This window comes from Apteryx rowi, unplaced genomic scaffold (genome assembly GCF_003343035.1).
Source record: "Apteryx rowi isolate R43461 unplaced genomic scaffold, aptRow1 scaffold_366, whole genome shotgun sequence".
In the NCBI taxonomy this organism is placed as follows: domain Eukaryota; kingdom Metazoa; phylum Chordata; class Aves; order Apterygiformes; family Apterygidae; genus Apteryx; species Apteryx rowi.
Window position 1 is genome coordinate 861,515 of NW_020450152.1, and position 26,885 is coordinate 888,399.

The 26,885-nt window shown below is 37.5% G+C and overlaps 1 protein-coding gene across 5 annotated transcripts in view; it reads left to right on the forward strand.

Moving 5' to 3' along the window:
• Positions 1-1,016: 1,016 nt before the first annotated feature.
• The window catches only part of CAP2 (cyclase associated actin cytoskeleton regulatory protein 2), a 57,015-nt gene continuing 31,146 nt past the window's right edge, over positions 1,017-26,885 (forward strand). For 2 of the 5 annotated variants that reach the window (XM_026073315.1, XM_026073319.1), the window contains exons 1-3: positions 1,017-1,140; positions 4,838-4,938; positions 22,135-22,212. In XM_026073315.1, the coding sequence (XP_025929100.1) occupies positions 1,017-1,140; positions 4,838-4,938; positions 22,135-22,212 (303 nt within the window). Of the gene's footprint in view, positions 1,141-2,580; positions 2,606-4,822; positions 4,939-22,134; positions 22,213-26,885 lie in introns of all 5 variants that reach the window. The other 3 variants (XM_026073317.1, XM_026073316.1, XM_026073318.1) reach the window with 3 other exon arrangements.

Sequence of the window (26,885 nt, forward strand, 5' to 3'; positions counted from 1 at the left end):
CGGCAGAGTAAAACGCTCCCACCCTTCAGCGAGAAACACGTACGTTAAACTCCTTAAACTAAATGATGGGGGATTTGAACCTAGCTTTGCCTTTTTGCTTATATAACTGCTTCTCAGCCAGTATGGAGCACTGTGTACATTGGCCAGTTTTCAAAAATGTCGGTGCCTACACTTCCTCACATGTAAGAAAGCAGATAATCACACTGTGGGGAAATAAAAAAATGTATGAATTGTTCAATGTTTAGGCTAATTTCTATTTCATTTTAAATCAAAAGCACAGTGGCGGTGCTGCACAAGTACACCCCTCGCTTTTTCTTTCCAAAGGTTAATTAGTGCTTGATTTAAAAAGCTTTGGAAACACTGACTCGCCTCAAGTACTTGCATAAGAAAACAAAAGGAAGTGATGAGAAATCACACCTGAAAAATAAATGAAAGACCTTCTTGGCTTCTTGTGTAGTCTTCAGTGATGGGGCTGAGTCTTACTACAAAGCATAAAAGCCCCAGGGAAATTTTAGAACGTACCTTTCCAAAATCCAGGAGGTACACATTTAAAGTCTGGCTTTCGATCAAGTATTAATCAGGTGTGTATTTTTGTCTCTGTAAATGGCTGGTGCAAATCATTGTAGGCATAACCAATTACATTTATAAATATTTCAGTCTTCTCAATATCTGATTGGGAGCATCCACATACTTCATTTTCATGATTCATCATAAACTGTCCAAATATAGACTGTCCAAAGCTGCACTAGCAGTGGTTTGTGTCTGCTGTTTGCAATGGAAAACCAGGGCTGAGTCCTGAACATATTCCTTGTTGACACAGAAACGAGTTACCATGTCAGCAGCTTCACTGTAACTGCTTACATGCCAGAAAAACAATCACTTAAAAAATACAAGTTTTACCCTAAAAGTTGATGAAAGATAAAGCCACAAGACTAACAGAACTGGAACATGGAGTAAAGCCCATTTTCTTAGGTTTTGAGGGGTCTAACACTGTTTCCCTCTTTAATTTTTTCAGAATGGCAGAGACTCATGGTTTGGTGGAGAGACTGGAGAAAGCAGTGATTCGGCTCGAATCATTATTTTCAGGTTCACACAGATCTGGTGGAATGGAGTGTGATGCAATCAATGGAGTCAATGGAAGTAAGCATGCTTCTTTTTGAAATATTGTCTTTTTCTGATATTAAAAAATTAGTTTGTAAGAAGAGCATGTGCTTGTTGTATAAAAGGGAATACAATCCCATCCCCTAAGACTTTCACATTAAAAGAAAGTAATATTTAAAAAAATGTGTTTGGAAATGACATGTCACAAGCTTAGCCATAAGCATAACTATAAATTAATACAGACTAGAAGATTCAAGATTTGACTAGTCTCTTAAATATACTGGCCATATTTCAAGCTTTATTGCTCTTTCCATTTTAGCATTTATACTGTTATAGATAACTCACCAGTTTAAAATGTCTGCTTGAACCCAATTAGCAGAAGAAATGAGATGCCCTAAAAATTTACAGCATAAATATTCCTGAAGAAGTCAGAAATATAAACACTGGGTTTATTCTTCAGTTCTGTGAATTTCACAGTGCCAAGCTACTTCATTTAATTGCCTAATATCCTTAATCAAATAGGAATCTGTTCATAAGCATTTGTTCACTAAGAGCAGCCACACATCCTTGGCCTTATTTTGTATTCTCTCTTGAGTTTTCCCTTCTGAAGTGAATCTCCAAAGCACTACATTGGAGAATAGATGAAAAAAATCTACCTTCATTTATTCACTCCATATTGCCAGATCACATTTTTTCACTCCTTAAATTTCTTGTTTCTGAAATGCACAGGGTAAATAAACTTATAAATATGGCAATTCTAATGTTGACTGAATAGAGGTGCCCTCACCCTTCTCAAGAGCTTGCTTTTTCACCCAGTATCCCTACATACTCCCCCCTTTCTTAACTTAATGTCCTTCGCTTTCCATATCCCTTGGCCCTGCATTCTCCAAAGAAGAGCACATGCCAGCATGGGCTCAGCTGCCGTGCAGAATGAGCAGAAAGCTGCAAGCAGCTACCTTATTGACACAGAAGCAAGTTACCGAGGTCAGCTGCCTTATTGTAACTGTATGCCGGGCCTTATCCAACAACACCTGCAAGGGACCCTTCCCCACTCTCATGTGTCATGGGCTGAGAACCTACACACTGGCAATTACTGTGGGACAGCTAACTTAAAGCAGTGTGTTTGTATGGCAGGAAGGCAGCATCTTCCAGCAGGCTCCCACAGCAAATGTGTTTGCTGGTCAGAGTAAGCTTCGGTAATAAAATCTGTACAGTCTAGAGAAAATCTAGACAGCTAGTAAACCTTAGCAAAGTCAGGGAGAAACATATGATCCATGCACAAGATGACAGATAAATTAATTGCTACTAGGAACTCTACATTTTTCAAAAACACAGGCTTCCCTCCTACAATGAATCCATTTAGGTGAATCTCAGCAGAATCAGGGCTGCTTTCAGAACAGGAAGTCAACTCACTATGTTACATGATTACACAAAAATTGCTATACCCATTGCCTAACCTAAGAGCTGGAACGGCTGAAGAGATTCACCGCTCAAGGAAGGACAGCTTTAAAACCCCAGCAGAACCCCAGAAGAAACCAACTGACAAACCTTATCAGTGAGGGATTATAAAATAGAGCCACTGGGTGACTGAAGTAAGCAGCTGGAAAGAGTGGGGCCATGGGATGCTTGCCAGCCTGCATCACTTCTCCAGGCCAATTTTTCTCACATGGGGACACATCTAGCCTTTGCTGATGCAGTTAGGGAAGACTGTAGCAGTTCTTCAGTTTGGGGAATTGATATGCTTATGTGCCACAAACATAATTCTGTATGCCAGTGCTCCTGTGTTTCTGCACACGTAGTCTCCACAGCAGTTGCAGAGTTGACAGCCTTACAGAAAAGGGCTGTCTTTCTTTTTCTCCTTTAAAACTGAAACTCAGCCAAAGAACATGAAATTTTTAAAATCTTTAGTGGAGGTGTGAAAGTAAAATGGATAATGGATAGTGGAGTGGAATGGAGATATATTGCTTTCTTCTACCATGACCCCCTCCCACAAATGACCATTACAATTATTACAAAAAATAAGCTTGACATTTTTATTAATACCTTTTCAGAAATGGCAAAATAATGGGGAGGATGGGAGAAACGTACCTTTGCCTTTTTCCTAAATGGTATTACAATGGCAGGATTGTAAACAAATCATTCAACTGCTCTGCACAGCCCACAGCAAACCCTAGTAAATGTTCTTGGACACTAGCTGTATTGAATAGTTAAAAAAACCATAGCTGCTTTCTGGTTTTACATAGGACAAGTGCCATTTGGTGAGCTGCTATTTAAAGCTCTGCTCTAAAGTAGAAGGTTACAATGATTCTCTTGGAGACACACATAGACTTTGACAAAGAACATTAAATGGACTTTGGAAAGCATCTCCACAACTAAAACCTTTTGTACACTAGGTCATTTGAGGGGTTTACATATAAACACTTAATATGGAAGAAAGCCCAGAAATTCCTCAGAATTAAAGGTGAGTGACATCAAGAGAACAAAAGAAGCCTTGAAATCCTGCCTAGCTGTCTAACTACAATTTTTTTCACAGGCCGTTGCAAACTCTCATTGTGAGAGCCTTTCTTTTTTTCTGTCAAGGAGCCAGATGACTTTTATGGAATAAAGAGGGCTTTCAAGATTATGAATTTGGACCCAGTTGTCATATACTGCCAAAAGGTTAAAGCAAACTATCTGGGGAAAGCCTGGTACCTCTTCAGAGCAGTCTTCAGGCTTCATTAATGAGGGAGAGAGGCTGGGAAGAATTTTAACCTTGGTCTCTCAGATCTCACAAATGCCATAAATTCACACATGCATCACTCATGCTGGACCTGGCAAAGGTTCTGAGGCATAAACAAGACATGAGGATATGTCAGGGAGTAAAGGGAGAGCTGGAAAGCATTCCGGAAAAGATTACTTTTGCTGTCTTAGAAGGTATCACATAAAGCCATTTAGAAAGTCAGTTATGTAAGAAACTGAGTCTAATCTGGGTTTTCTGATTGTCCACTTTATCAGGAAACACTGTTCTGTATGCCATAAAGAAAATAGCATTTTTATTCCTCTGTCAGAATACACMGCACATACATAGCCATTGGGTTGTGTTGTCTAGAAGACTTGCCTGARTTTTCTTTCTCCAGTGACAGTTTTGCAAGGTCAGACAACAAAATAATGAGATTACAATGCCACATCTCACTGCATAAATTGACTGGCAACAGACTGATTCCTTTCAGGTGCAGAATAAAACTGTTGTTATCTAAAGACTCAGTCTTAACCGGAAATTGAATTACTTGTTATTAATGGCCACCAAACAATATAGAGAGCTTCAAGAATGAGGGGTGATATAAAAATAGTTGTTCAGTACATTTGCTTTAGGGGATGACATTTGTTTTATGTACAATAATAGAATTTTGTTAAGACAGGTTTATCAGGCCATTAGGCCTTTGAAGGGCTGAGGAATGTTTACTTTAGCACCTGTTATTTTAGCACAAAAGAGGCTTGCCACTTACAGTATACAGATTAAATTCTCTTCATGCTCCTAGCCAAGTTCTACTGGGAGCAGGGTTTTTTTTCCTTCTAGCTAGAAAAGAATCATTATATAAGCTTTTTCACAAATTTCACAAATCAATGAGTACAGCAGAAATTAGGTTAAAGCAACTTCCCCGTTTCTATGGTATTTCTCCCCCATGTGCTACAAAGGAAAGTTCTATACATTTTGTACTTTACGAACCAATTATAATGGAATGCTTTTCTTCCACAGGCATAGCACCATATGTTGAAGCCTTTGATAGGCTGCTGAATGGGTGTGTTGCTGAGTTTCTCAGGTACAGCAAGATTCTTGAAGGTGATGTGAAGACACATGTGAGTATTTATCCAAATTTTCCCCCACAATATGTGTACAAGTCTTGGGATCGGTATGATCTGCCTTGACTGCAGAGTATAAGAGAATCTTAATAGCAATTGTCTGAATTATTATTTCTTGTAGCAGTAATAACACTGGCATAACACACTTGGACATTTGATTGGGGAAGGGCCAATGGCTATATGGTCGCATAACAAGAGGCTGCCCCTCTTCTCCAGCACCAAAGCTCAAAGGCTACAGTATACAAAATACATAAATATTCTTAATCGCAAGCCATTTGAATGGTCCTGTTGGCTGCTAAGCCCTTTGCAGGAGAGGAATACAGTTCAGAACAAGATTCAACAAATGAGTAACAAACAGTAGGAAGAAAGGCAGGGTGGAACAGTAATAACTTCTTTTGGTTACATCTTCTGAGCATGTAATCATCATACCAATTCATGTAAAGATTTTGCTTTCCTTTCTTTTTTTTTGTCACTCACATTTCTTCCATTTGGAACTGCCATAGGAAACTGAAAAAAATGGACATATCAGATTTTAAAATGTCCCTTTTTTAACCCATATGTCATATCAAGGAAGTACCATGGTATATTTTCATGCTGAAATAACTTTATAACCTTTCTTATAATATGTTGTGACCAGAGCTTGTTTGTTTAATTTTATTTTTTAAGCCTGTATTCTCTAAAGCTGGTGGTGATAGAATGACAAATGATGGACCCATCTTACCATAGTTCACAACAGCTTATCAATATAGTTTTTGCCAAAAAAGCCACACAAAAGAGGCAGGGTCAGTTTGAGCTAGGTCTGAAGGAGTGTGAAGCTTTTCACTTTTCTTAGTAGGTCCGTGCCATCAAGCCCTTCTCCATGTGTATTAATCATTGCCCAGTTCATTGCAGCTGCTGCTCCACATCACAAACTCTGTAGTCAGAAAAGCATGCAGCCCTGCAAGCTACTGGAATTGCAAAGACAGCATATATATTTTGCAAGACAGACGAAGTAACCAGTCTATGGAACAAGAGCTCTGCAACTGTTTTGTGAGCTGTGTTTTCTCTGTGGTGTTACACATTCTTGTTAGTAGGGTAGAGTTTCTGATTTAGACAGGCCTAAAAGATTGGAGGGAGTAAGGAGATGGGACAATTTTAGAGGTTCCTTGTGTTTTTAAGGAAATACTGCATTTCCTTCTTATTTGAAAAAGCCTTTTCACCTTTACAGTGATACTGTAAGCTAGTATTTACCTACCTTGCCCTTAAAAGAAATTAGGGAAAAAATAATAATTAAAAAATTTTCACCTAACTGAACAGAGAGTTGATCCCTTGAACAGATCCTGGAGAGGATCTGTTTTAGCATTGGTCATGAAGTTTGTCAGACACCATTTTTTGCAGTTGATTTCTCAACAGTCTAAAACTGCAGGATACGTAAATAGCCTTAGTAGTGCATGTTGGTAGTGCACCCCAACACTAAGCAGGGAAAGAATTGTATTTAAAATTCCARATGACTAAACCTTTTTTAATTTAAATTATCTGTAAATAGTGTAAATCTGTAAATGTATTAATTTACACATTTGTCACCGACACTCATAACTGAGTTCATATAAAAGAATATTTATGATTTATCTGCCAAGTCTGTAGATAGTCCCTAGCATATTGTTGATGAYAGTGTAATGCAAACTGTAATAAGGAATATTTGTTCAGGACTATTAGATAAGACATAAACAACTTTCCCTTACATAAAGAAACTGGTGATTTTGATTGCAGCCTATTAAATATTCTGAAATCTTAGATTCTGAATTTACAACATGAAGCAGACAGACTGTGGTTGCCTTATGCTCCTACTTATCACTGCAGCAACATCTGTGCTTTACCTTAACAAGTGGAACAAGGAGTGTTTTTCTTCTGGGTGTCTTATAGACCATGTGTCCTCAGCATTATGCTTGCAGCTGCTGTCTCTTCCACATAATGAGCTGAAGGGAAAGTTGTATTTTATTTCAAAAAACACCTGTTGCCTAGAAAACCTCACATACCTGACTGACCAGAATGGTAATATGAGAGAAAGAGAGACTTCATATTATGCTAAAGAAATAAGGGATTTAACATGATGTATTTCATGCTGATTGATGTAAGGATTGTGTGGTTTGAGTTTCTCGTGAAAGGAAGAATACAGCCCTAATATCTGTTGGGGTGCTCCATTCCTATTTTTTTACCTTGCTGCACTCTAAATAGTCTATTGAAAGAGAACAAAATGAAGAAGAGAACTGATAGCTAGCTCCTAGCTCTGTTTAAACACAGCAGCATGGTGGATTTTACAAAGATTAGTTTATCAAAGAAGAGTTCTGCTTAGATTCAGTCTAATGAGCAGCATATTTCTGATTCAAATTGCAGTATGTGCAGTGGTGAATCTCTAAGGTCAACTGCATTAAAGAAACTAACCATGTTTTAAAAGAGAGAAAGAATAAATGGCTAGGATTTTTACTTAGTCTATTTAAAAATATATATATCCTAAATGGTTAAGATTAGATCCTTTTCCTGTCCTGTCCTTGTGGGATAAAAATTTGGTGATTATATGGGTATTTTTATGGAATACAAAGTCCCCAAGTGGCATAGAATTTATGAATCCTCTTGTATGCTGCCCATGTCAAAACTAGAGACCATGTGAAGCCAGTGGGGGAATATGGGCCAGGACTGCTGCCAACCAGCTGTCCTTGGCCTGACGTAACAGTGTCTTGGAGGTTGTCACAAACTATCGTAGGTTAGAACAGCCCTCAAACTGATTGACCATGCAAGCAGGACATTAGAAGGCCAAGAAGCAAGTTTTTGTGTTTATTATGAGCTTCTTCACATTGTTTTTTGTTTCTGTGATATCTCAAGTGATGGGATACTTTGGCTTGCATTTGAATAATGTACCAGATGAGACATAATGATAAGAAGAGAATGTACTAGTTCTACAAGAGAAAGACAGATAATGTAAGATTTCCATATTATAGTATTTTATATGGCACAGAGCAGAGCCTTCCTGTCAAAGACATGGACTGATACTTGTCTTTTTTATTATTATTTGTAAAAATCCTTTAACCTCCCAACCCCACCAGTTCAAAGAACAGATTGTCTTGGTGGTTTCAGTTACGTTCTCTCTTCTCTCAACCAAGCTATTTATCTTTGAAAGGAAAACTATAGAAACGCTAAGGTCTCTTTCCCCCTCTCTTCCATCATCTTCCAGATGGGAAAATGCAGAGCTCAGACAGACAACCAACCACACTCTGGGTTCTGAACACTCAGAAATAAAAAGGCAGTTGGTTAGCTTGTTCCTTATTGGTAGAGGATTAAGATACAACTCATTACATGTATGACTATACAAATAAGTTATCATGGAGCAGCAATTCACAGCAAGTTATCCAATATGTAAGGGTTCCCTGTGTACATGCACTGGTCTGTGATCAGTGTTAGCAGGGTAAGCTATGTTCACCCCAATCTTGAGGACAGGATTTATCTTTCACTAGGTATATATGCACTTAGCACGCAGCGCAGCTCCGGTTTGGCCCATTGGCCAAGCTAAAACATTACAGCTTCCTCATTCCTTCTGAAGAGTAGTGATTACACGTGAAATAGCATGAATGAATGCTGAATACACATGAATACACATGAAAGTATCCTTTTACTGGGAGAGATGTTGAAGAATTAGCCAATGGACTTTCATAGCCCTGAACTTTGAACAAGATTTCCTGTCTGTGATGCACACAAAACACTTTTGCACTTTATACTACCTATTTAAACACAGACTATCAAACCCATTATTTGACTGATTCCTCATTCACAAGGCAATGTGCTTACAGGGCAACAGAAAGCACAAGTGTACTCTCATGTTGATCTTTTGTGTCCAGAGGCTGTGCGGTTTTAGGCATTGTGTTGCAAGTTGAATTAGAGCTCAGGATGATGTCAATGTGCCCAAAGAGAAGCTGGCTGTCAGGCTGCCTTTGCATATCTGTGATAAGTATTTTCTGCTGGATGAAATAAACACCAAATCAAGTAGCTTTCATAGGAGGGGGAAAAAGAGAATACATAGAAAAGATTAAAGACAAATGTTTTTATAGCATACAAAATACACTCAGCTGAAAGAAAGAGATTAAACATGCAAAACTGTACTGCCATCCACCAGAGTGAAAAACCAAATAATCAGCAACAAAAAATAGAACCTCGGAAATTTATCAATATTGAAGTTGTTTTTGTAATGCTAATTCAGCTATATTTCTCATCCTATATCTGTATTATAAGATATTTCATAACATAAGCAATGCAGAATGTTAGTTTCAATATGACAAGAACGATGGAAATAGAATATGCACARTGTAGCCAAGTGACTAATGCAGAAAAAGTATCATTTTTAGGAGTTTTATAACTCATGATTGCTCTGTTCCAGGGATGATTTCACTTGTGGCCTAACAGTTGGACCTGGCTTTCAAAATAAGCAGGATTTATTAGGTCAGGTGTAGTGCCATGCAGACCTGGTTGCACTCATCTGATTGTAAGATATCTGTTTGGGAATAAAAATGGCTCCTGAGCATGAAGAAGCTGGCCATTATTGCTAGTCTAGACTAACATCCCCTGAAAGCACAGGGGGGTTGCCATTAATGTTAATGGGAGATGGATCAGGCCTTTAGTTTCTTGACATTGATACTGCAGTAATACCACTTGCTTTTCTTCTTATTTAAGGAGGCAAGAAAGAAACAGAAGTCTAACAGACTCTGTTGAAAGATATGTAAAATTGTGACCAAGAATACTGGGTATTTAGTTGTGTATCGCTGGTGCCAGAAACATGTACCTGTAAATATGAGGGGGGAGGGAATATATAATGAGAATGTTCCATATGGCATTTCCTCAGTCAGAAACGTAAGAAATCAGAAACACAAACAGCCTAACCTGTCAACAGCTCTTCATAACCTGTTTTCACAGGGCTTGTCTGCATATGGACTTGTTCCTGGCTAACTCCATATGTAGATGTGTTGATTGCAAAGTAGTGGAGTTGATCAGGAACCATTTTTAGGACGAAGGTCTAAAACTGTTGGCCTCTAAAAGCAGGGATTATGTCTGTATCTGGTTACCCGTATAGTGGGATTTTCTGTTCTCAAAAGGATGCCAGGAAAGAGTTCAGGAAAAAGATATCAGAATGATTTGAGAATGGGAAGCCTTATTTGCAGTGGGAAACCAAATAAACTCCATCACATTTGCCCAAGAAAATGTTAGAAGATAACCTGATCATCTGAAAAAAAATCTGATAGTGAAGGGCTCTTTAATCTACAAGATGGATTCAGAATAATATTCAGTGATTAATGTTCAGACTAGATTTAAAGTGCATCTTTTGCCAATAATTTAATTAATGATTGGAGCATTTTATCAAGAATTTTCAGCCATTTAAAGTCTCTAAATCAGAACAGATCATATGCTCTAGGTTATTAGGCTTTAACTGTTTTCCCATTTGCTGTCCTCTAAAAATTTTTCACTGAAACCCTTTAAGAGCAAATTTGTGTCTACTGACAGGAAACTTGTTTTTCTTGGTGGTTTTCCATCGATTTCTTAGAGGTAGTCTACAGACCTAGAGGTGTAAGTAAGTGCCTCACAGGCTGAAAACCACTGCTTCAGCTTAACCAAAAATCATAAGGTGGTAAAATTATACAGCTAAATCAGTTAGCAAAATCAGAGGTAGCTTTGGTATATGAACCAGCTGCATTCACTGCCACAAACACAGTGTGGCTGTTTCTGAACAAGCCTGTTGCAGGCCATGGCACAGGAAACTTCTTGGTGGAAAGTGGGGAGAAGCTTATTAGGGAGGTTTTGCGACATGGAGTTGGCAGAGATCCAAGGTCCATGAGGAATTCTTTAGAAAACTTGGTAAGTTAATCAGACTTTTACATTTCTGTCTGAAGTATGCTCTTCTGATTCAAAGCAGCCCAGGATTGGGAGGGCAAAGGTGGCAGTCATCTTAGCCACTCATCCTCTGAACAGTGAAGTCTGTGCTTCTTACAACAGTAATTTCCAGCAAACCACTGGCAAAAAATAAAACCATCTCAATCCACCAGGAAAACTAACACAGAGGAAGAGAGAGACAGCATTACCTGCTTTCATCATCAGGATGATGCTATTGTAGCTGACAACTCTGTTTACCAGCACCACTGCTCGCGGTTTTTATTTCTCCTGTGAAGAATTATGATTTTTCACATTGCAGCAGTATTTATGCCTAATTATTTAAAGCTGAAAAATATACATCCAGGAATGTTCTTTTTTTTACAATTTTTTTCTGTTCTGGATACCACACTGTGATGCTTATCTCTCATGCTCAATTGATGTCACTTGTTGTTACAGGCTATGAAACAAATCTTTATTAATTTTCAGTCTCATTCTTTCCAAAAAGCACGTGCACGCTCTTTTCACTCATCCTGCCTCCCCATCACTGACCTGATTTTATTTTGTTAGTTGGTGGCTGCAACTGTTTGGAGTGTATAGAAATGCTGGGCTTGGAAACTGAGAAGGCTGTTCATTGTAGTCAGCAGAAATGCAAACAATGAGCTCAGATTCTGGCTCTTCAGTCAGTTTCTAGGAAAAAGGAGTTCAGTGAATAATGAGAATTAAGCCACAAGGGAAACCAATGTGCAGTTTGAATGTTGTTTTAAATAAGCTGAGAGCGCTGTCAGAAGTAATGAGGATAGAATGTGGCTATAAATGCGTATTGCCTCTTCTCATCCAGCTTGCGTTGCATGATCAATATGACCAGATTTCTAAATGTTGAAGAATCCATTAGGATAGATTAATATCATGTCATTGTCACTGCTAACTTCTGTTAGTCTGCTGACATCCATAAATTGAACTATATGTTTCCATAATTAATCTGAACCGCAAACAGTTTAATTAATTTTTGCTAGTTTGTTTCATAAGTTTAATTTCATGTTTTACTCCAAATCCTGGAGCTATAACAAAAATCATTGGTTTAGGAACTTGTAGTACATCTTCAAGGCTGAAATCTTTCTTTTTTGTTTTTTTAATATATGGCCTATTTAGAGAATGACCTTGCTTTTCAGTTGCATCACAGTGCATATAGATAGCTAACCTTTCAGAGAGGCTGAGCCCCACTCTTGAAGTCAACATGGACTTAGTATTTAGCACCTCTGAAAAGCAAAACATGCTTCAAGTGGGAAGAAACCTTAAAGATGTGTCAACTTGAAGCTTTGAACTTCCTTCTATGCTAGTACATTTTGGTCTGGGATTCTTCCACAGTAATACAGCTGGAAGTGAAGTCACAAGGAGGCAAATCCTGCCACTTTTAGCCTTGAGTTGTTTCAAGGAGCTCTATGGCACTGCTTGCAGAATGAGATGGGTAATAATGTCAGAAATTGTCCTGAAGTGTGTAAGAGGCAGGACATACACATAAGCCATTCAATTCATGGGCCTTTTTATCTAAGATTTCACTCTAAAGACAYTGCAATTTCTTAGAAATGGATGGTTCTCCAGTCTGTATATCAGAGAATTTCACATTTGTCAGCCAGAGAAAGTCAAAGTCAGCTCCTCAGTAGGGTGCCTGGTGAACACTGTTAAAAGAGTATTTGTAAAGCGATACCTCAACAAGTGCTGTAACTTTTTTTTTTTTGCTTTTTTTTTTTGAGTTTACAGGGATAAGCGTCTGAAGTTCCTGTAACTTGTATTTATTATATCAGGGACGCATGGATGACATCTTAAAGCCTGTGAATCTTAGCTTTTCTGAAATGTCATCAGCACAGGTTGGGAGCTTCATAGGTTTCTGAGGTCATAGCTGGAGAAAGAGAGTGGGACTGCTTAGCAGCAAGCCTCAGGGGCAAAACCAGCCCATCAGAGAAATAACCAGGATGCCTGCAGCCAGTGCAGGCAAAAGAACTTTTGTACAAACGAAGAGACCTGCACATCCCAGAGATCTCTGTGGTTGTGAGGAGATGTGCTAGTTTATGGTTTCTGTTCCGTGTATGAAATGTAGGTTTGCCTTTCCTCAGGGAAATGAGGTCTCTCCACAAATAAATCCTCAACACAGACAATCAGGCCTGCCAAAGAATTCTGCACTCAGGTTTCCATGGAAGAAAAGGAAGCTGAATTTAAAAATGGTTGTTCTTGATAATAGCCGAAGTTCAAACTTCATCTGTTCAGAGCATGGTTCCTATTGGTTTCAAGAAGTAATGCATGCTTTCAGAGATATAGAATTTGGCTCCAAGGAATGTTAGAAACTAGAAGATTTGGAAGTCTGTGAGGAATTCGAAAACTTGAATGTACAATAGTTTCTGTTCTCTAATGAAATCCTGGAGTGGGCTGTTTTTCCTTTCCTGGTTTTCTTTGACAAACCCACTTGTTTTTGCAGGCTAGTTAGGGTGAAGAGGTATAAGACTGTTTCTGTCTTCTGTAAAAGTGTACGCAGGTTGGGGTGCATCTGTCCATTCACCCCTTTCTATGTGCTCTCACACAAACTGATTCCAAACAAATTACRTCTTTGTCATGGTATAACCTTGGACATGTGATTCATTAATGTCACTTGTTAATTTATTCTGCTTGGAAATTTGCATACTTTTCTGAGTTGTCATTCTTTTATATTTCATATTTATGTTTCATATTTATATTTTATAGTTCACCTCAGGAGTCCTGGGGACAAACTGGAGGCAGGTCAAAAACAACTGATCACTATTTGCTGTTACTCATACTCTAAAACTCTTAAAATATGCTATGACTGAGTCTTTAGTTGTTAGAAGCTCAAACCAACAACAGTGGCCTTGTACAGAGTTTAGTGATGTATTCTCTCTACTGTGGACAAGACATTTCTTCTTATAATTTTTTATGTTGTTTTTATAATGTTTTGATGTTTTTATCAGCTGGTTGTTTTTACAATTATCAGTAATTATATATTATGAAATCAGAACATGACTTTCAGAGCACAAATTCTGCACAGTGGAGAATCAGTTTGGGGTATGTCCAGTCTGTAAATAAGCACCAGCATTTAGAAGCTCAGGTGTTGTAATATGCCCTAGCATCTTTTACTTCTACTGAAATGGAGTTCTTTAAATGTAGATCCATGACCATATGTTGTGCAATGAGATGGCTTTGAAATCTTCAGCATGTGACTGACTTCTTGCAGAAGACAGTAATCTGTCTTCTGTCAGTAATCTGTCTATCAAGACAATGTAAATGGCAAACTTGAATTCTTGAATATCTTCAAAACCATTCAGAAAATAAAGGTATTGAAAACAAAAAAACCCTTTAATCTGTAAATAGACCACATCTCCAGTAATGTCTGGACTATTTATTTCTGCACACAATTCTCTCTATTTTTCTATGCTGCATCTTCTGGAATCTTCAACTATCAAGGCACTACATCTGTTGTCAGAACTTCTTGTAAAAGTTGACAGGAATAGAGGTCAAGGGAGTTGCAGATTTTGGCTGTTGTTAAAGAGATTTGTGAAGAATTTAAGAGTCTGAAACATACAAAAGCAGCTTGAGTTTTAGGAAAGCGTCAGCTAGTTAAGGGCTTTGGTCTAGACTTGCTCTTCCTCTCCGGTGGGTGGAGGTTATTAGAGATGTTTTGGGAGAATATGATCTCCTACTGCTTCACTTGACAGCAATCAGTAGCCTCAGTGGCCCTGCAGCTGAATATTTATACATTTGAATCAGTGACAGACAAACAAAATAACTGACAGTTTCTGCTACCAAGGTAAATAATGAATTATTTAACAAATTTGACATTTAAATGATATTCATTAGGTTTTAAAGTTAACACTCTCTTGAGATGAATCAGAACAGTTCATATCTCTCAAAGCTAGTGGAGTTTAGAGTAAATTCTGCAACACTGAGTAGACTCTGGATTTTATGGTGCAAAAGATGCAGAGTCTGAATATTCTTTCTCCAAGGCAATAATTGCATAATTAATGTAAAAGAAACTGACTTGGCTATAAATACCCCTTTCCTCCAGTTCATCTCTATGGTTTGTTTTTAATAGGGTGGAATAAAATGGCAGATAGATGAGCAAGGATTTACCCCCCAAATTTTATCCACCTGCCTTGAGTCATTAGCATTGAAATATCTTTAAGACTAGTATGGTTTGAGCTCCATCAGAGGTAAGAGCTGTAAGAGCTCTGAGTGTATTAAGTCACAGCCAGGCTTACTAAAAGGTAAAGATAGTGAACCTAGATGTATATGCTACTCAAAAACAACAAATAAGTAATGTTGGCTAGCATTGTGCACAGTTACATGACACAGTGGTTAATGCATTGGCAGATATGAACAGCTAGAGAGACCAGCACTGCTGCAACCTTAGATTGACACTGGACTGGCAGTAGCAATGCTGAGAAATTTTAGCAAAAATTCCCTAATATAGACATAGCTATGGAAGCTGAAAAACACTAAAAAAAAAACAATAACAGAGGACAGCTGATTGGTGGTAGCCAAATCTGTCCGACTGAAAATAGAAAAGAAAGTATCTTGGGAAGAGTCTAGATCTATCAAAATCAGTGGCAAACCTCCCATTGACTTCAGTTTTGACCAGAATTTCAACCCTGTTTTCTGCATGAACCAGTGAGAGAAAGGTGGCAGTTTTTTCTTTTCTTTCCTTTTCCTTTTCCAGTATAAAGTGCACTGTTTGGAGAACTGCCACTGACTCTTCAGCATTTGGACCAGTTAAAAAAAAAAAAAAACCTACATTGGCCAATTAGCTGTATAATATAAATACTGTCTCTACAGCTGGCCTGGATAGTTTCTATGGCATCCCATAATTAATCTGAACTCCATTCTTTTTCCATTTCTTGCTTGTCCCTTCAAGCCACCAGCCACTTCACCACTTCATTTTGAAGAGCCTCCTGAAAACAGAAAAGTAGCCAAACTGTTTCTCTTCCTCTGGCAGTACTGTTCCCTTTAGAGAAAGGGTATTTGCTCATAACAGTGAAGTTCCATCTGTTATTATTGTTTGCTATCAGTCCTTGTGTCTTCTGCTAGACCCAAAGGATCCAAAATTATTTCTGCAGAAACTATGATTAGAACTTTGGACCACTAACTCTCAATCCTTTCCCCTCACATCTTCTTTAATATTTTGTTTCAGGATAAAGATGGGAAGAATATTTTAGAAGTCCARAATGTATACAGATATGTATTTTGATTTGCAAATTTTCACAGTTAATGTAAGAGTGTATATATATGCAGCTGTATATTATTGTCCAACAATAGCAGTCAGTGGATTCAGATGTTTACATTATGGTTTTCAGTAGTATGACTCTGAGGAAGTATGTTATTAAATAAAATTATGTTTGTCAAATTTAATATTATCAGGTCAATAGGGTAATTTTCTTGATGAAATTTCACTAGGAAATCCTTTTTTTTGTTTCTCTTATTTTTGTTTAGTTTTATTATTTTTTCCTAAGACTGAATTTACTTGTAACTTGAGATCTGAATGCATGTGTCCATCTTCCTCTTGTAGTTTGCCAGACTGTTGTCACATAAATAATATATGTATTTATTAGTGCTTGGATACAGGGTCATGGGCCACTTAGACTGAATAAAATGTTTAAACAGAGAAAGAGACAGATCCTAAGATCACGGCTACTCTGGAAAACTGAACTGCCCCATACCAAACTTATAGCTGCTTAAGCTTCAGGTTCAGTGCATCTAAGTCAAGTCAGTCTGAAAAAGCGCAAGTTTGTGCGGAATCCATACTCACCCTACGTCACACAGGTCAGAGGCATTGTCACTGTTAAGCAACTCTCACAGAGCCTCTGGCAACTTTTTGAGCAGTGGCTTCTGTGAAAAAGCAAAAGCTAGCATCATATTGTGAGGGAGTAGATTAAACCTGTTGAAGGTGATTTCTAAACAGGTATGATTCCACCACTAACATGTGCAGCGTGCAAACTGTAAAGAGGCCTGTCTCTGCTAACTGTTACTGTGATGGTGATGGAAGGGTCACTGACTGTAGTCATTTACAGATTTTGACAGGAATGTAATTGAGCTGACACTGAATACGACAGAATTCTCCTCTTCAAAGATATTACTCACCTAACTAATCTGCCAAGCACGCCTGAGATAAGGAATTCATACACCTTAATACACACTTTATTGATGGAGAAACTGAGGCAGAGACTGGAATGCTACGCAGTCTTGGCATTCAGGTCCATAGGCACTGCCATTCTCTTCCAGCTTGTACAGCAAACTGGTAAAAGCAAAGCAGGAAGCACTCTGAGGAACCTGCTTCCTTCAAAATATCTACCTCAGCTGAAGAATCTGCCTGATGATTGCCATATTCACATGTAATACCAGGAATGCCAAAAGGACTACCCAAAATTTTTAGGTAACAAATACCTGTTGCTCCAAAATACTCCCATTTCTATCTGCTGATAGATGTGTGGAAGTTTGAAATCTTTTTCACTGTGATAAATTCACTCATGATTCCCATGCATTTTTGACACCTGGGCTTCATTATTATCGTTCATTACAACTAAAAGAGTTTCAGCTGATCTGTTCTGTGGCAGCCCTTTGACTCAGCAGCACAAGTTGTTGAGAAGACGTTATCCCCATGGTCCACTTTCATTCATTACTCTTCACTGAATATGGGGGGTCTAGTGAGAGTCAGGTCCCCAGAAAAAGAATGCCATCTGCATAGTTACAYAGCCTGCCTGCCAAATAGAGGGGGAAAGCAATGAAGTGTCACATTTCAAAGACTACAAGAAAGAAYTGGAAAGGTGATAGACTGAACTAATGCATTCTTAATGAGAAGAAGCTCTTCTGTTACTTTGATGGGATACATGGAAAGAAATAACACACACTTGGAAATAGTAGAACTCAGAAACCCATTTTTAATGCTCTTCAAGAGAGAAGGAAGTAACTGTGACAGAAGTCTTATAAAGTCTTATAAAATTGTGCTTGTAAAATTCAAAAACTCTGTTAGCACAATCTTTTGATTAGGATTTAAATTCACAGGTGAGAGATATGAGTGCTGTGATTCCTACACAACCAAAAGCCTCTGAAGCTGGATGAATCTTGGAGATAACAGTACGAGCCTTGTAATCAATATCTAGTCCACTGACTACCAAATGTTTCCAACATCCTAAAATAAATTTGCGATTATAAGAAAATACCCAAAGTCTCAATTTTAATGTACCACAAGAAGAACTCAGAGTATTACTAATGTCTTGGGTGCCTTCAAAAGCAGATTTCTTTAAGAAAGTTCCCAGGCATTTTGAGAAAGTGACCTAGGTCACACTCTGCAGCAGAGTAGGAGAAATAAACACAAGAGAGTAATACCTACCCCACTCCAACATAGGTCAGGTGAGCAAGACACATGTATGAGGCATACTCAAGGCATGTCAGAACTTTAGGAACCTCGGTGTATATCATCCAAACGTCTGTCTCCAGCTATGACTAAATTCCACTGCTTCAGCAGAAAAAGGTGAAAATTCAAACATGAAAACAGATGTTACGTTATACCTTGAGTGAAGGAAAAAGTCCTTCTCAGCCTCCATGAGTGACCAGTGGGAACCCAAAAGCATGGATTTAATGCAGGGGAAACAAAATGCCAAACAGGCTATTTTTTTTTCAAACCTCCTTGATGCTATCAGCTCAGCAGATACTCAGAAACTCATAAAACAAGCTTTATCTTCTGTATCTAGGAGCACTTTATTTTTGTTTTATGTTCTCTTCCATCAGCATATGAAGTTCTATCTTAAAATAGTGTTGGTTCTTTGTAGCAATTTGGAAGATCACTTCTAAACCTCACTCCTTGGATAGTGAGGTTCTACTAAACCTCACTAAATTTGAGATAAGGATTATTCATGACCCAGTTTACAGACCTGTAATCATGTGCTGATATTATCCTTCTCTTTGATATTTACCTTCCATATGGGAAAGAATCATCATATTCCTCAGCCACTGTGTTGCTAAGCAAAACAAGTGAAACTTCACATTTATCTTTGTAAGACAGATACTGCAATGCTCTAAACATGCAAATAGGCTTTCTCTGCATCACTTCTGATTTAAGCACCTCTTTTTTTAACGCAACTGACTAGTGCTGCAGACAGAATTCCAGACAAAGTCTTACAATGTCCTCTCAAATGATACTAACTCAAATGGTACTTCACACTTCCGTAGCTCTACTAGAAATATTTTGCCACATCCATTCTAGACCTGCATAAGGTCTTCTCACAAAGCCACCTCAGTGGCTTTTCTGCTTGAGTGTCCCAGTCTTCCTCCAGCCCTTCCAACCAATCAGCTCCTTGTTTAACAGCCACAATTCTTTGCATTGTTTTACATGGGGAGCTGCTAAATATTATTGCAGACATATTATCTGTGCCAACAAAGTTTTCTTATTCTTCTCAAGTGATGAGTCAGTCCTTCTTGACAATATAAATACTTCTAAGTTGGTGTTGCCCACAAATTTCATGACGGCATATCTAACTCTTTCTTTAGAACTCTAATAAACATATTGAAACATATTGATAGTTGCCCAAGCCTGGTCCCTGAGCAACACAACTAGCAACTTCCCTCCTCACAAATAACGCCTTCCATAACATATCCTACTGTTGTCTCTCTTTTTCCAGCTTCTTATCCAATGTAGAGTTTTTATGTTAATTTGTATCTTTTCCACCTGAAGTAAAAATCTCCCATGAGGACCTGCAATAAGTATTTTATATAGTAGCTACATATATTAGCTACATGTACTATCCTCGAAACAATCCCCCACAGTAACAGACTTTTACCTCTGATAAAAACACATTGTAATTTCACCCACTTTTAATTTGCATCTGTGTTTTTAATCATTCATTTAGAATCTGTTCTAAATGTGCAGAGTGTTGAAGTCAAACTAACAGGGATGAAATCGCTTGAGTCACTTCTTTTCCCTTTTTTTGAACATATTTGTCCAGTATGTCATTGCATGCTAATGTCATCTGGTACTATCCCTAAACTATATTTATTATAAATCTTTTCTACTTGTGCTTCCATCTGCCACTGTTTTCAGYACTCTAGGATGAAGATGATATGGACCCCACAATTTTGTCATGCTAAGCTATATGTGTTTGACTTTGCTCTTGAATGATGTAATTCCCATTGCAGTATTATCATTTTCCTTAGTTACCCTGTCATTATCCTCATGTACATCCACTTCCTTGAAAATGGAGGCAAAGTATTTACTCAATAACTGGTAAGTTGTATATCAAGAATAATGTAGGCATGCCCAAATTACCCTTGAGGCCACTGCGATGGCCTCACTTCTTTCTTTGATCTCTTTTTTTGTCCCATTAGCTAAAAAACCTATGGCTTTATTTTACTTTTCTGTGTAAGGTACAGATCAACAAGGCTTTTCTCCATTATTCCTTTATTTCTACATTTTATAATCCCTAAAGACAGTTCTCCTTGACAATCCTTGACAATCAAAGTCTTTTTCCATCCTTTGTAGGTTCTGTGCTTATTCTAAATAACTTGCTTTAGTTATTTATTCATCCAGAGACATACTAGCCCTTTCCTATGATTTCTCCATTCTGCACAGCACGCATAGAGTATTTCCATTCTTAATGTAAATCCATCCTTCTCCTGCATTCAAATCTTTAAGTTCCTCAGTCTAGTCACCTTCACTCACTGATTTTCCTATTTTCTAAAAGCTTGCCTTTCTAAAATACCAAGCCTTAGCTATAAACCTATTTTTGTCCATCTTGCATTTCAAGGATAATTGAATCAGTTCATGATCACTTCCTCCTAGAATATTATTTTTTTGGTCAGCTCTTTTGCAAGATCCTCCTCACTCACAAAAACTAAGCCTAAAATAGCACTACACTTTGTTGATTTATAAATTTCTGTACCAAAAGGTCAGTCTTCTGAAATGTCCAAGAATATCTGAACCTTGCCATTATTGATGGTATTTATGTCTATGTCTGGAAGATTTAAGTCTCCTATACTCATATAATTTCCCTTATTATTTATTTCTTCATCCATTTATAGAGATGATTACCCTCTTCCAAATCTCAGCCTGTCAGGCCATAACACCCCCTTCTCCCTGATTACTGTCCAAGTTGGGCCTCTTTTACCATCCTTTCTTGCAGTGATTTTCATCCTAACAGGTTATGTTTTATTCATGCCATCATGTTTTAAGATGAATAAACACAATCTGCCTGTTTTACTTCGTTATAACTTTGAATTTCCTGACTTTTATGTATTTTAAGTTGCGTCCACATAGGCCTGTATATAAAATTTCCATGTTTTCTTTTTAGATTGAAAAAAACCCAAGGAAAAACAGCATGAGCTTCCCCACCCTTTCACAAAGTGACTATAAATGTACCCATTCATATCAGATTAACTTAACAGCATTTCATTTGGTTTTGTTTTTATTTAGTAATATACACTATTTATGAATAGTTCTTTTCTATACCAATAATGCTTTCTCCTAGTCACTAGTTATCCACTTGGATGAAGTATAGGTGATATACTGATTATAGGTGATATATAGGTAATATATAGGTATAGGTGACTAATCAATGTACATCATTCATAAGGTACAGATGTACAGTGTTCAAAAAAAATAAGAAAAAGACCAGGAACTGGAACACTAGGGAGTGTAGAGATTTAGCTCCAATTCACATTGTTATCATGTAAACATCTTGTCAAATGGAGATTTAACTCATATTCTAGAGGTCTGTGAGAGGAGATTGCCCCAAAATCTTCAGCTGCCATCTGTCACAGCCATTGATCTTAAGGTCTGCATATAGAAGGAGTGAATTACAGCATAGTCCCTCAAAAAATATGCCAAGCTCAACTTCCTAAACATCAACTTCCTAAGCTATAGTTCAGCAGAAAGTTTGCAGGTCGCAGGTCTCAGGAGTAACACGCTGTTATCATGCACTCAGAAGGTAAACATAGCCATTAAAATGCCTAGATGTTCTCTGAAGGGTTAAAATTGAGTCCTCCTCTGACTAATCATCTGAATGAGATTTGAATGCATGCAAATCAACTCATTTTATTTCCTATCTGAGGAAGATAGGAAATCTACCCTTAGATTTGCAAAAAAAATTATAGCTAAACCAGTACTGTAATATATTTTTGCCAGTCAGTGTTGCTGTGATTTAGATGAAAAGCAGCAAGAAGGATTTGAGCTGTCACATTTGACTTTCAGCTGCCAGAAAGAGGTATTGGGGGTTGCAGGCTAAGGTTTAATTTATATTCCTCCTTTTCTTACAGGCAGAGATGGTCCGTGCTGCTTTCCAAGCACAAAGATCTTTCCTGGTGTTAGCATCTCAGTGTCAAGAGCCTCAAGAGGTAAGAAAATCGACATAYAGATTCAAAAGGACTGTATTAAAAAGCCTGTGTTCATGTATGTTTAAATATCAGTCCCTGCATTTTCTTTTATTTGTTACTTTATTTATACAGAGAACTTACAGTTTTGCTTTTACTGCTGTAAGTGTGGTACTGGAATAATTGTAAAGCCATGGTTCAGAGATAAAAAGAACCTTTTCCATATCAAAACAAGTAAGATTACTGAAGAAACCAAAGGAACTCTCCCATTTTAGGCCTAGAAATGGGATCAATGGGTCTTTGCAACCTGGAAAAGCCATGGAATAGAATGGCTTTTTACTAGCCCTGGAGGGATGCTATATTATAGACTTTGAAGTCAGGAGATATGCTATTGAGAGAAAAATTGATTTTTATACCCTAGACTGAATGTTCTCCACACTGAGATCCAGGTTAGGCTAATTTTGGAAGGGAGGCACATCATTTTGTCAAGAAAAGGAAAAAACATTTTATATCAAGTTGGTTTATTTCCTTATTTTAGTGGCAACTATTTAAATCTCCTCCTCACAACTAGAAAGTCCAAGGCAGCCATGGAGTTCTTATGACACCTCATTTGTAGTTTCTGTAGGGCACAAGGTTTTGGCTGGTATCACTGTATCGTTTCTGGGAACAACAGTCACCCAGCCTTTCTGTGGGACTGCCCTTGAACCTTCCTTCCTGGAGTATGCAGAGAATGAAGACTTCCTTGCACAGTCCCTCCATGGCCTTCAACTCTAACTTGTTTTACTAGCGCCCTGCCAAGTAATTCATTAAACTCCATATTCCCAAAGCAGATTTCCCTACCACTAGTATGAATTATTGAAGCTTTGCTGTCACCATTGATCTTAGAGACACAAATTAAAAGTTTTTCTAATCAGTATTTTTTAATGGCAAGAGTATTGAAGAAAAACAAAGCACAGATACTCCAGGTGAGACTTATGCAGAGTACAGAGTACCAAGCAAGAAGGGATCAGTTGTTTTTCCAGCTGTCCCTTCTCTCAGAGAGTAAAAGTGGGTCATGACTCACAGAGAACAGGCAAAGTTCCCGTTGGTGCAGGCCTCAAGCAGTCATTTACATTGGCTGTGAATAAGATTGCACCCAGTGACCCATAAAACTCTTCATGCTCAGAGGTAAAATATTCTTCCCCAGTAAACAGTTTGCAATGGCCCATAATGTCATGCAATGTTTTGAATTGTTGGTATAGTCCCAGCTCTGGTAAAAGTAAAAACCGTGGCTCACTTGTTGGCCTCCTGTGATGGTGTGGTATCACCATGAATTTCTCTGCTTTTCAAGTGAGAATTGAAATGGCTTCTCCCAACTTTTACCCTTATGGCTTTCTGACCTCAAGTCAAGGCTGGGAAAATCATAAGGTTGGCCTAAAATAAAAAGATTTAGGTACTTGTTATTTATCTATTCAGRGCCAGTAGAAAAATGAAGTCATATTTTGAAGAATTTTTCAACTGTAAGGATTAGAAACTTTCATTTAAAAATAAACAAACAAAACAAGCAAACAAAAAGAACAGAAATAAACAGAGATTCTCAAGGAATCTAGCTGGGAAGCAACACAAGCATTAAGAAAAGCAACAAATATTACAAACCTTGACATAAAAATCACCAGAGTTGGCCATGTATATCTGTATGTCTTTGCTGCATGTTATCAAGCTTGCACAGATTTTTGCAACTTGTTCAAGGCATGAAAGTATACATTTATCATTTAACTATCTTTTAGCACAGAGGAAATGCCACATGATATGTGTGTACACATCATTCCGAAGTTAAAATGTCAGGAATATTAAGTAAGATTAAGTAAGGTTCCTTTCTCAGTGAGAACAAGTCCAGTCCAATTGCTTATGATTTTTTTAATGTAGTGTTAGGTACATATTTTGGATAGGCATCCAAAAAAACATATTGTTATTAATTCTTTTTCTCTTTTTTACATGCAGTTTTTTACATAGCTATTCATTCAGCTATACTATAGACAGACCTGAAACTAGTTGAAAGCTGCATATGCTTGCAGCTTGAATAGTATTTTCCGCTTCAGAGTGAGAATTCCAGGCACCAGGCTTTTTATATCTCCATGTCAATGGGGGCAAAAATCCTATCGGTAAAGCCATATTGGTTAACAATTTTGAAAAAAGCTGGTTAGCATGACATAACCCAGGAGAGGGAAGGAAGCAGGAGTCCTTCTGCTCCAGAACTGTATCAACGTGATGTCATCTGGGCTCTGCTTGTAGTTATAGCCTAGAGCCACAGAGTCAGTGTGGAATCCAAACAGRAAAGCTAATCATTAGTCTATCAGAATGCACAGAGTAGAGAAAAGCAAATGAAGATGACAGCATATCTATAAATGCAGGAGAAAAGACAGTAATTCTGTCATTCAGCTGTCTAGACTGTTTGCTTTATAATGTAAAGCTGTGAATGAGCCAGCGAGTTGCGCTTATGGCATATCAGCTTTGCAGACATTCAGAGACAGCAGTGTGCAGACTGAGGGGATTTACTGAGTTCCTGGCATGTTGGGATGTCATACACGGTGCCTTTAAAAAAAAAGAGGGAGGGGAAAATACCCTGGAAAAATAAATTAGCTTAGCTCTTGCAGCTTAAAAACTAATGAACAAAGAATTCAAAGGAAAAGAAAGCTCCTATATTTATAACAATCTATAGATTTTTTGTGGTCAGCAAAGAGAGAAAAGAGAAATATATATTGTACAAAAAGCAATACTTTTTCCTTCTAATTTTAAGAAAATGTTGAATGCCCAAGTATTCACTTAGCTCTTTAAGTCCTACTATGAATAACCAGCAAACACCCTTCAAACAGTTAAGTTGCTTTTGCTCAGTTTTGCTTTCTGTCAATAGCGTTGATAGTTTTTCATTTTGGAATCTTTTGTGCGCAGCCTTTATTATCTGTATATGTGAAAATAGTAGGAGAAGAGAAGGTAATTCCAGCTGGCATACCAATCCAGCATCAACTGCAATAAATTACTTAGCAGAGAGCATGTTCTGTTACTTTTTATGGTCATGTTCTATATTTGTATGTGCAGTGGAAGAGATCACATGACAAAACCATCGTTTGATGTTGCTGTTTGTGTGTGTCCTAGGTAATGGCTGCTGGATACAGACTCATTCTGCAAGATGGCATTCTTGAGTTCATCCACTTATTAGAATTTTTTTTCTGACGCCAAACTTTAAACGTTAAAACTAAAAATTGTCTATTATAAATTGTTTATTATGTAGGAGATAATAAAGGGTAGATGGAGGGGGAAAAAGAAATGAGAGTGTTGCTATATTCTGTGAGAAGCTGTTGAAAAAAGCATTTTGAGAACTTACATGTTGCTTGAACAATTTGTAAGATGTGTTTTAACATAAACCTTCACAAAACATAATGAAATACTTTGTATCTGAATTTCTTATTCCACATAGTCTAAGCCAAATACAATTCTGAATAAAACATTAATATTTTGTGGTATAATAATTTTAGATGTTATTAGTCCTCATGAGTAACTTTATCTGTTTAACAATTTTTTAAATGTATGATCTTGAACACTGACATAGGAAGTAAGTGCTCAAAGTCAGTGCATTAAATCCTTTGTGAATGGTAATTTATATACCATCTTCTCTTCATGAGCTGTTTCATTTCACTTTAAGAGTTCAAATGTTTCTTAAGAGTTGCTTTGAGGGGATGAATGAGATATTGTTACTGTGCTGGGAGCTAGTTAATGAGATAAGTTTTCCTACAAACATATGCGGGATAAGCTTCAGATCTGTGTCAAACTCATAGTAACAGAGAGTGCTAGAATAAGTAAGGTGCTGCTGTGTTTAACAAGAGCTACTCGCACTGATTTTATTCCTCAGACTTGTTAGGTGAAGCAGGGTGAGGTTTTGTTAATGAAGTCACGGTGCATATGGTTGACATTGTCTGTTCACTTCAAATTGTATTTCAGTATATTTGAGGTAAGTCTTCCTACAAATAAAAAGACAAATGTCCTTGCAAGTAGGCAAACCTATGAATGGAAGCAACTCTTGGTAAGAAGTATTGCACRCAATTTAAATGACAGATGAAGTTCAGACTATGATTATATAATTTCATATGAAAAAAAAAAAMCTGCTGAGTTCATACGACTGCCAGAGCTCATGGATTTAGTTATTAACACTGTGCAGACAAACATTCCAATTAAATACCTACCTTAAATACCCAGATACTATACACAGTTGGAAGGAGAGAGGTAGAAGAAAGTGTGCAGTAAGGGAGGCTTTCCTTTTCCTTTTTTTCCTAGAAAAAGGAAAAAAACCTGAAACCCAGGAAACTATATTTGCAGTCACGCTGAGAGCCAGAAGAACAAATCCTGAGGTTTATTATTTCTTTATAGTCAATCAAAAATTCTATTGTAGCAATAGAATAGTTGTGACAATTCTTTGAACAGAGGACTCATTCTCGGAATTCGTATGTAGAAATTAAAAATGGAGATTTACAGTTCCCTACTCTCTGTCAGTGTAGGTTTATTCTTTTTTTTCTCTCTTCTATTTTTAAATTACTCCAATAACAGGGCTCCTGGGACTTCTTATTCTACATCTTAGTAGGATTTGTTTTCTAATTATCTTGACTTTTTTTTTCGCTTATGTCATTCCATTTCCTACTACTTTTCCTCATACTTACTAGGATCAC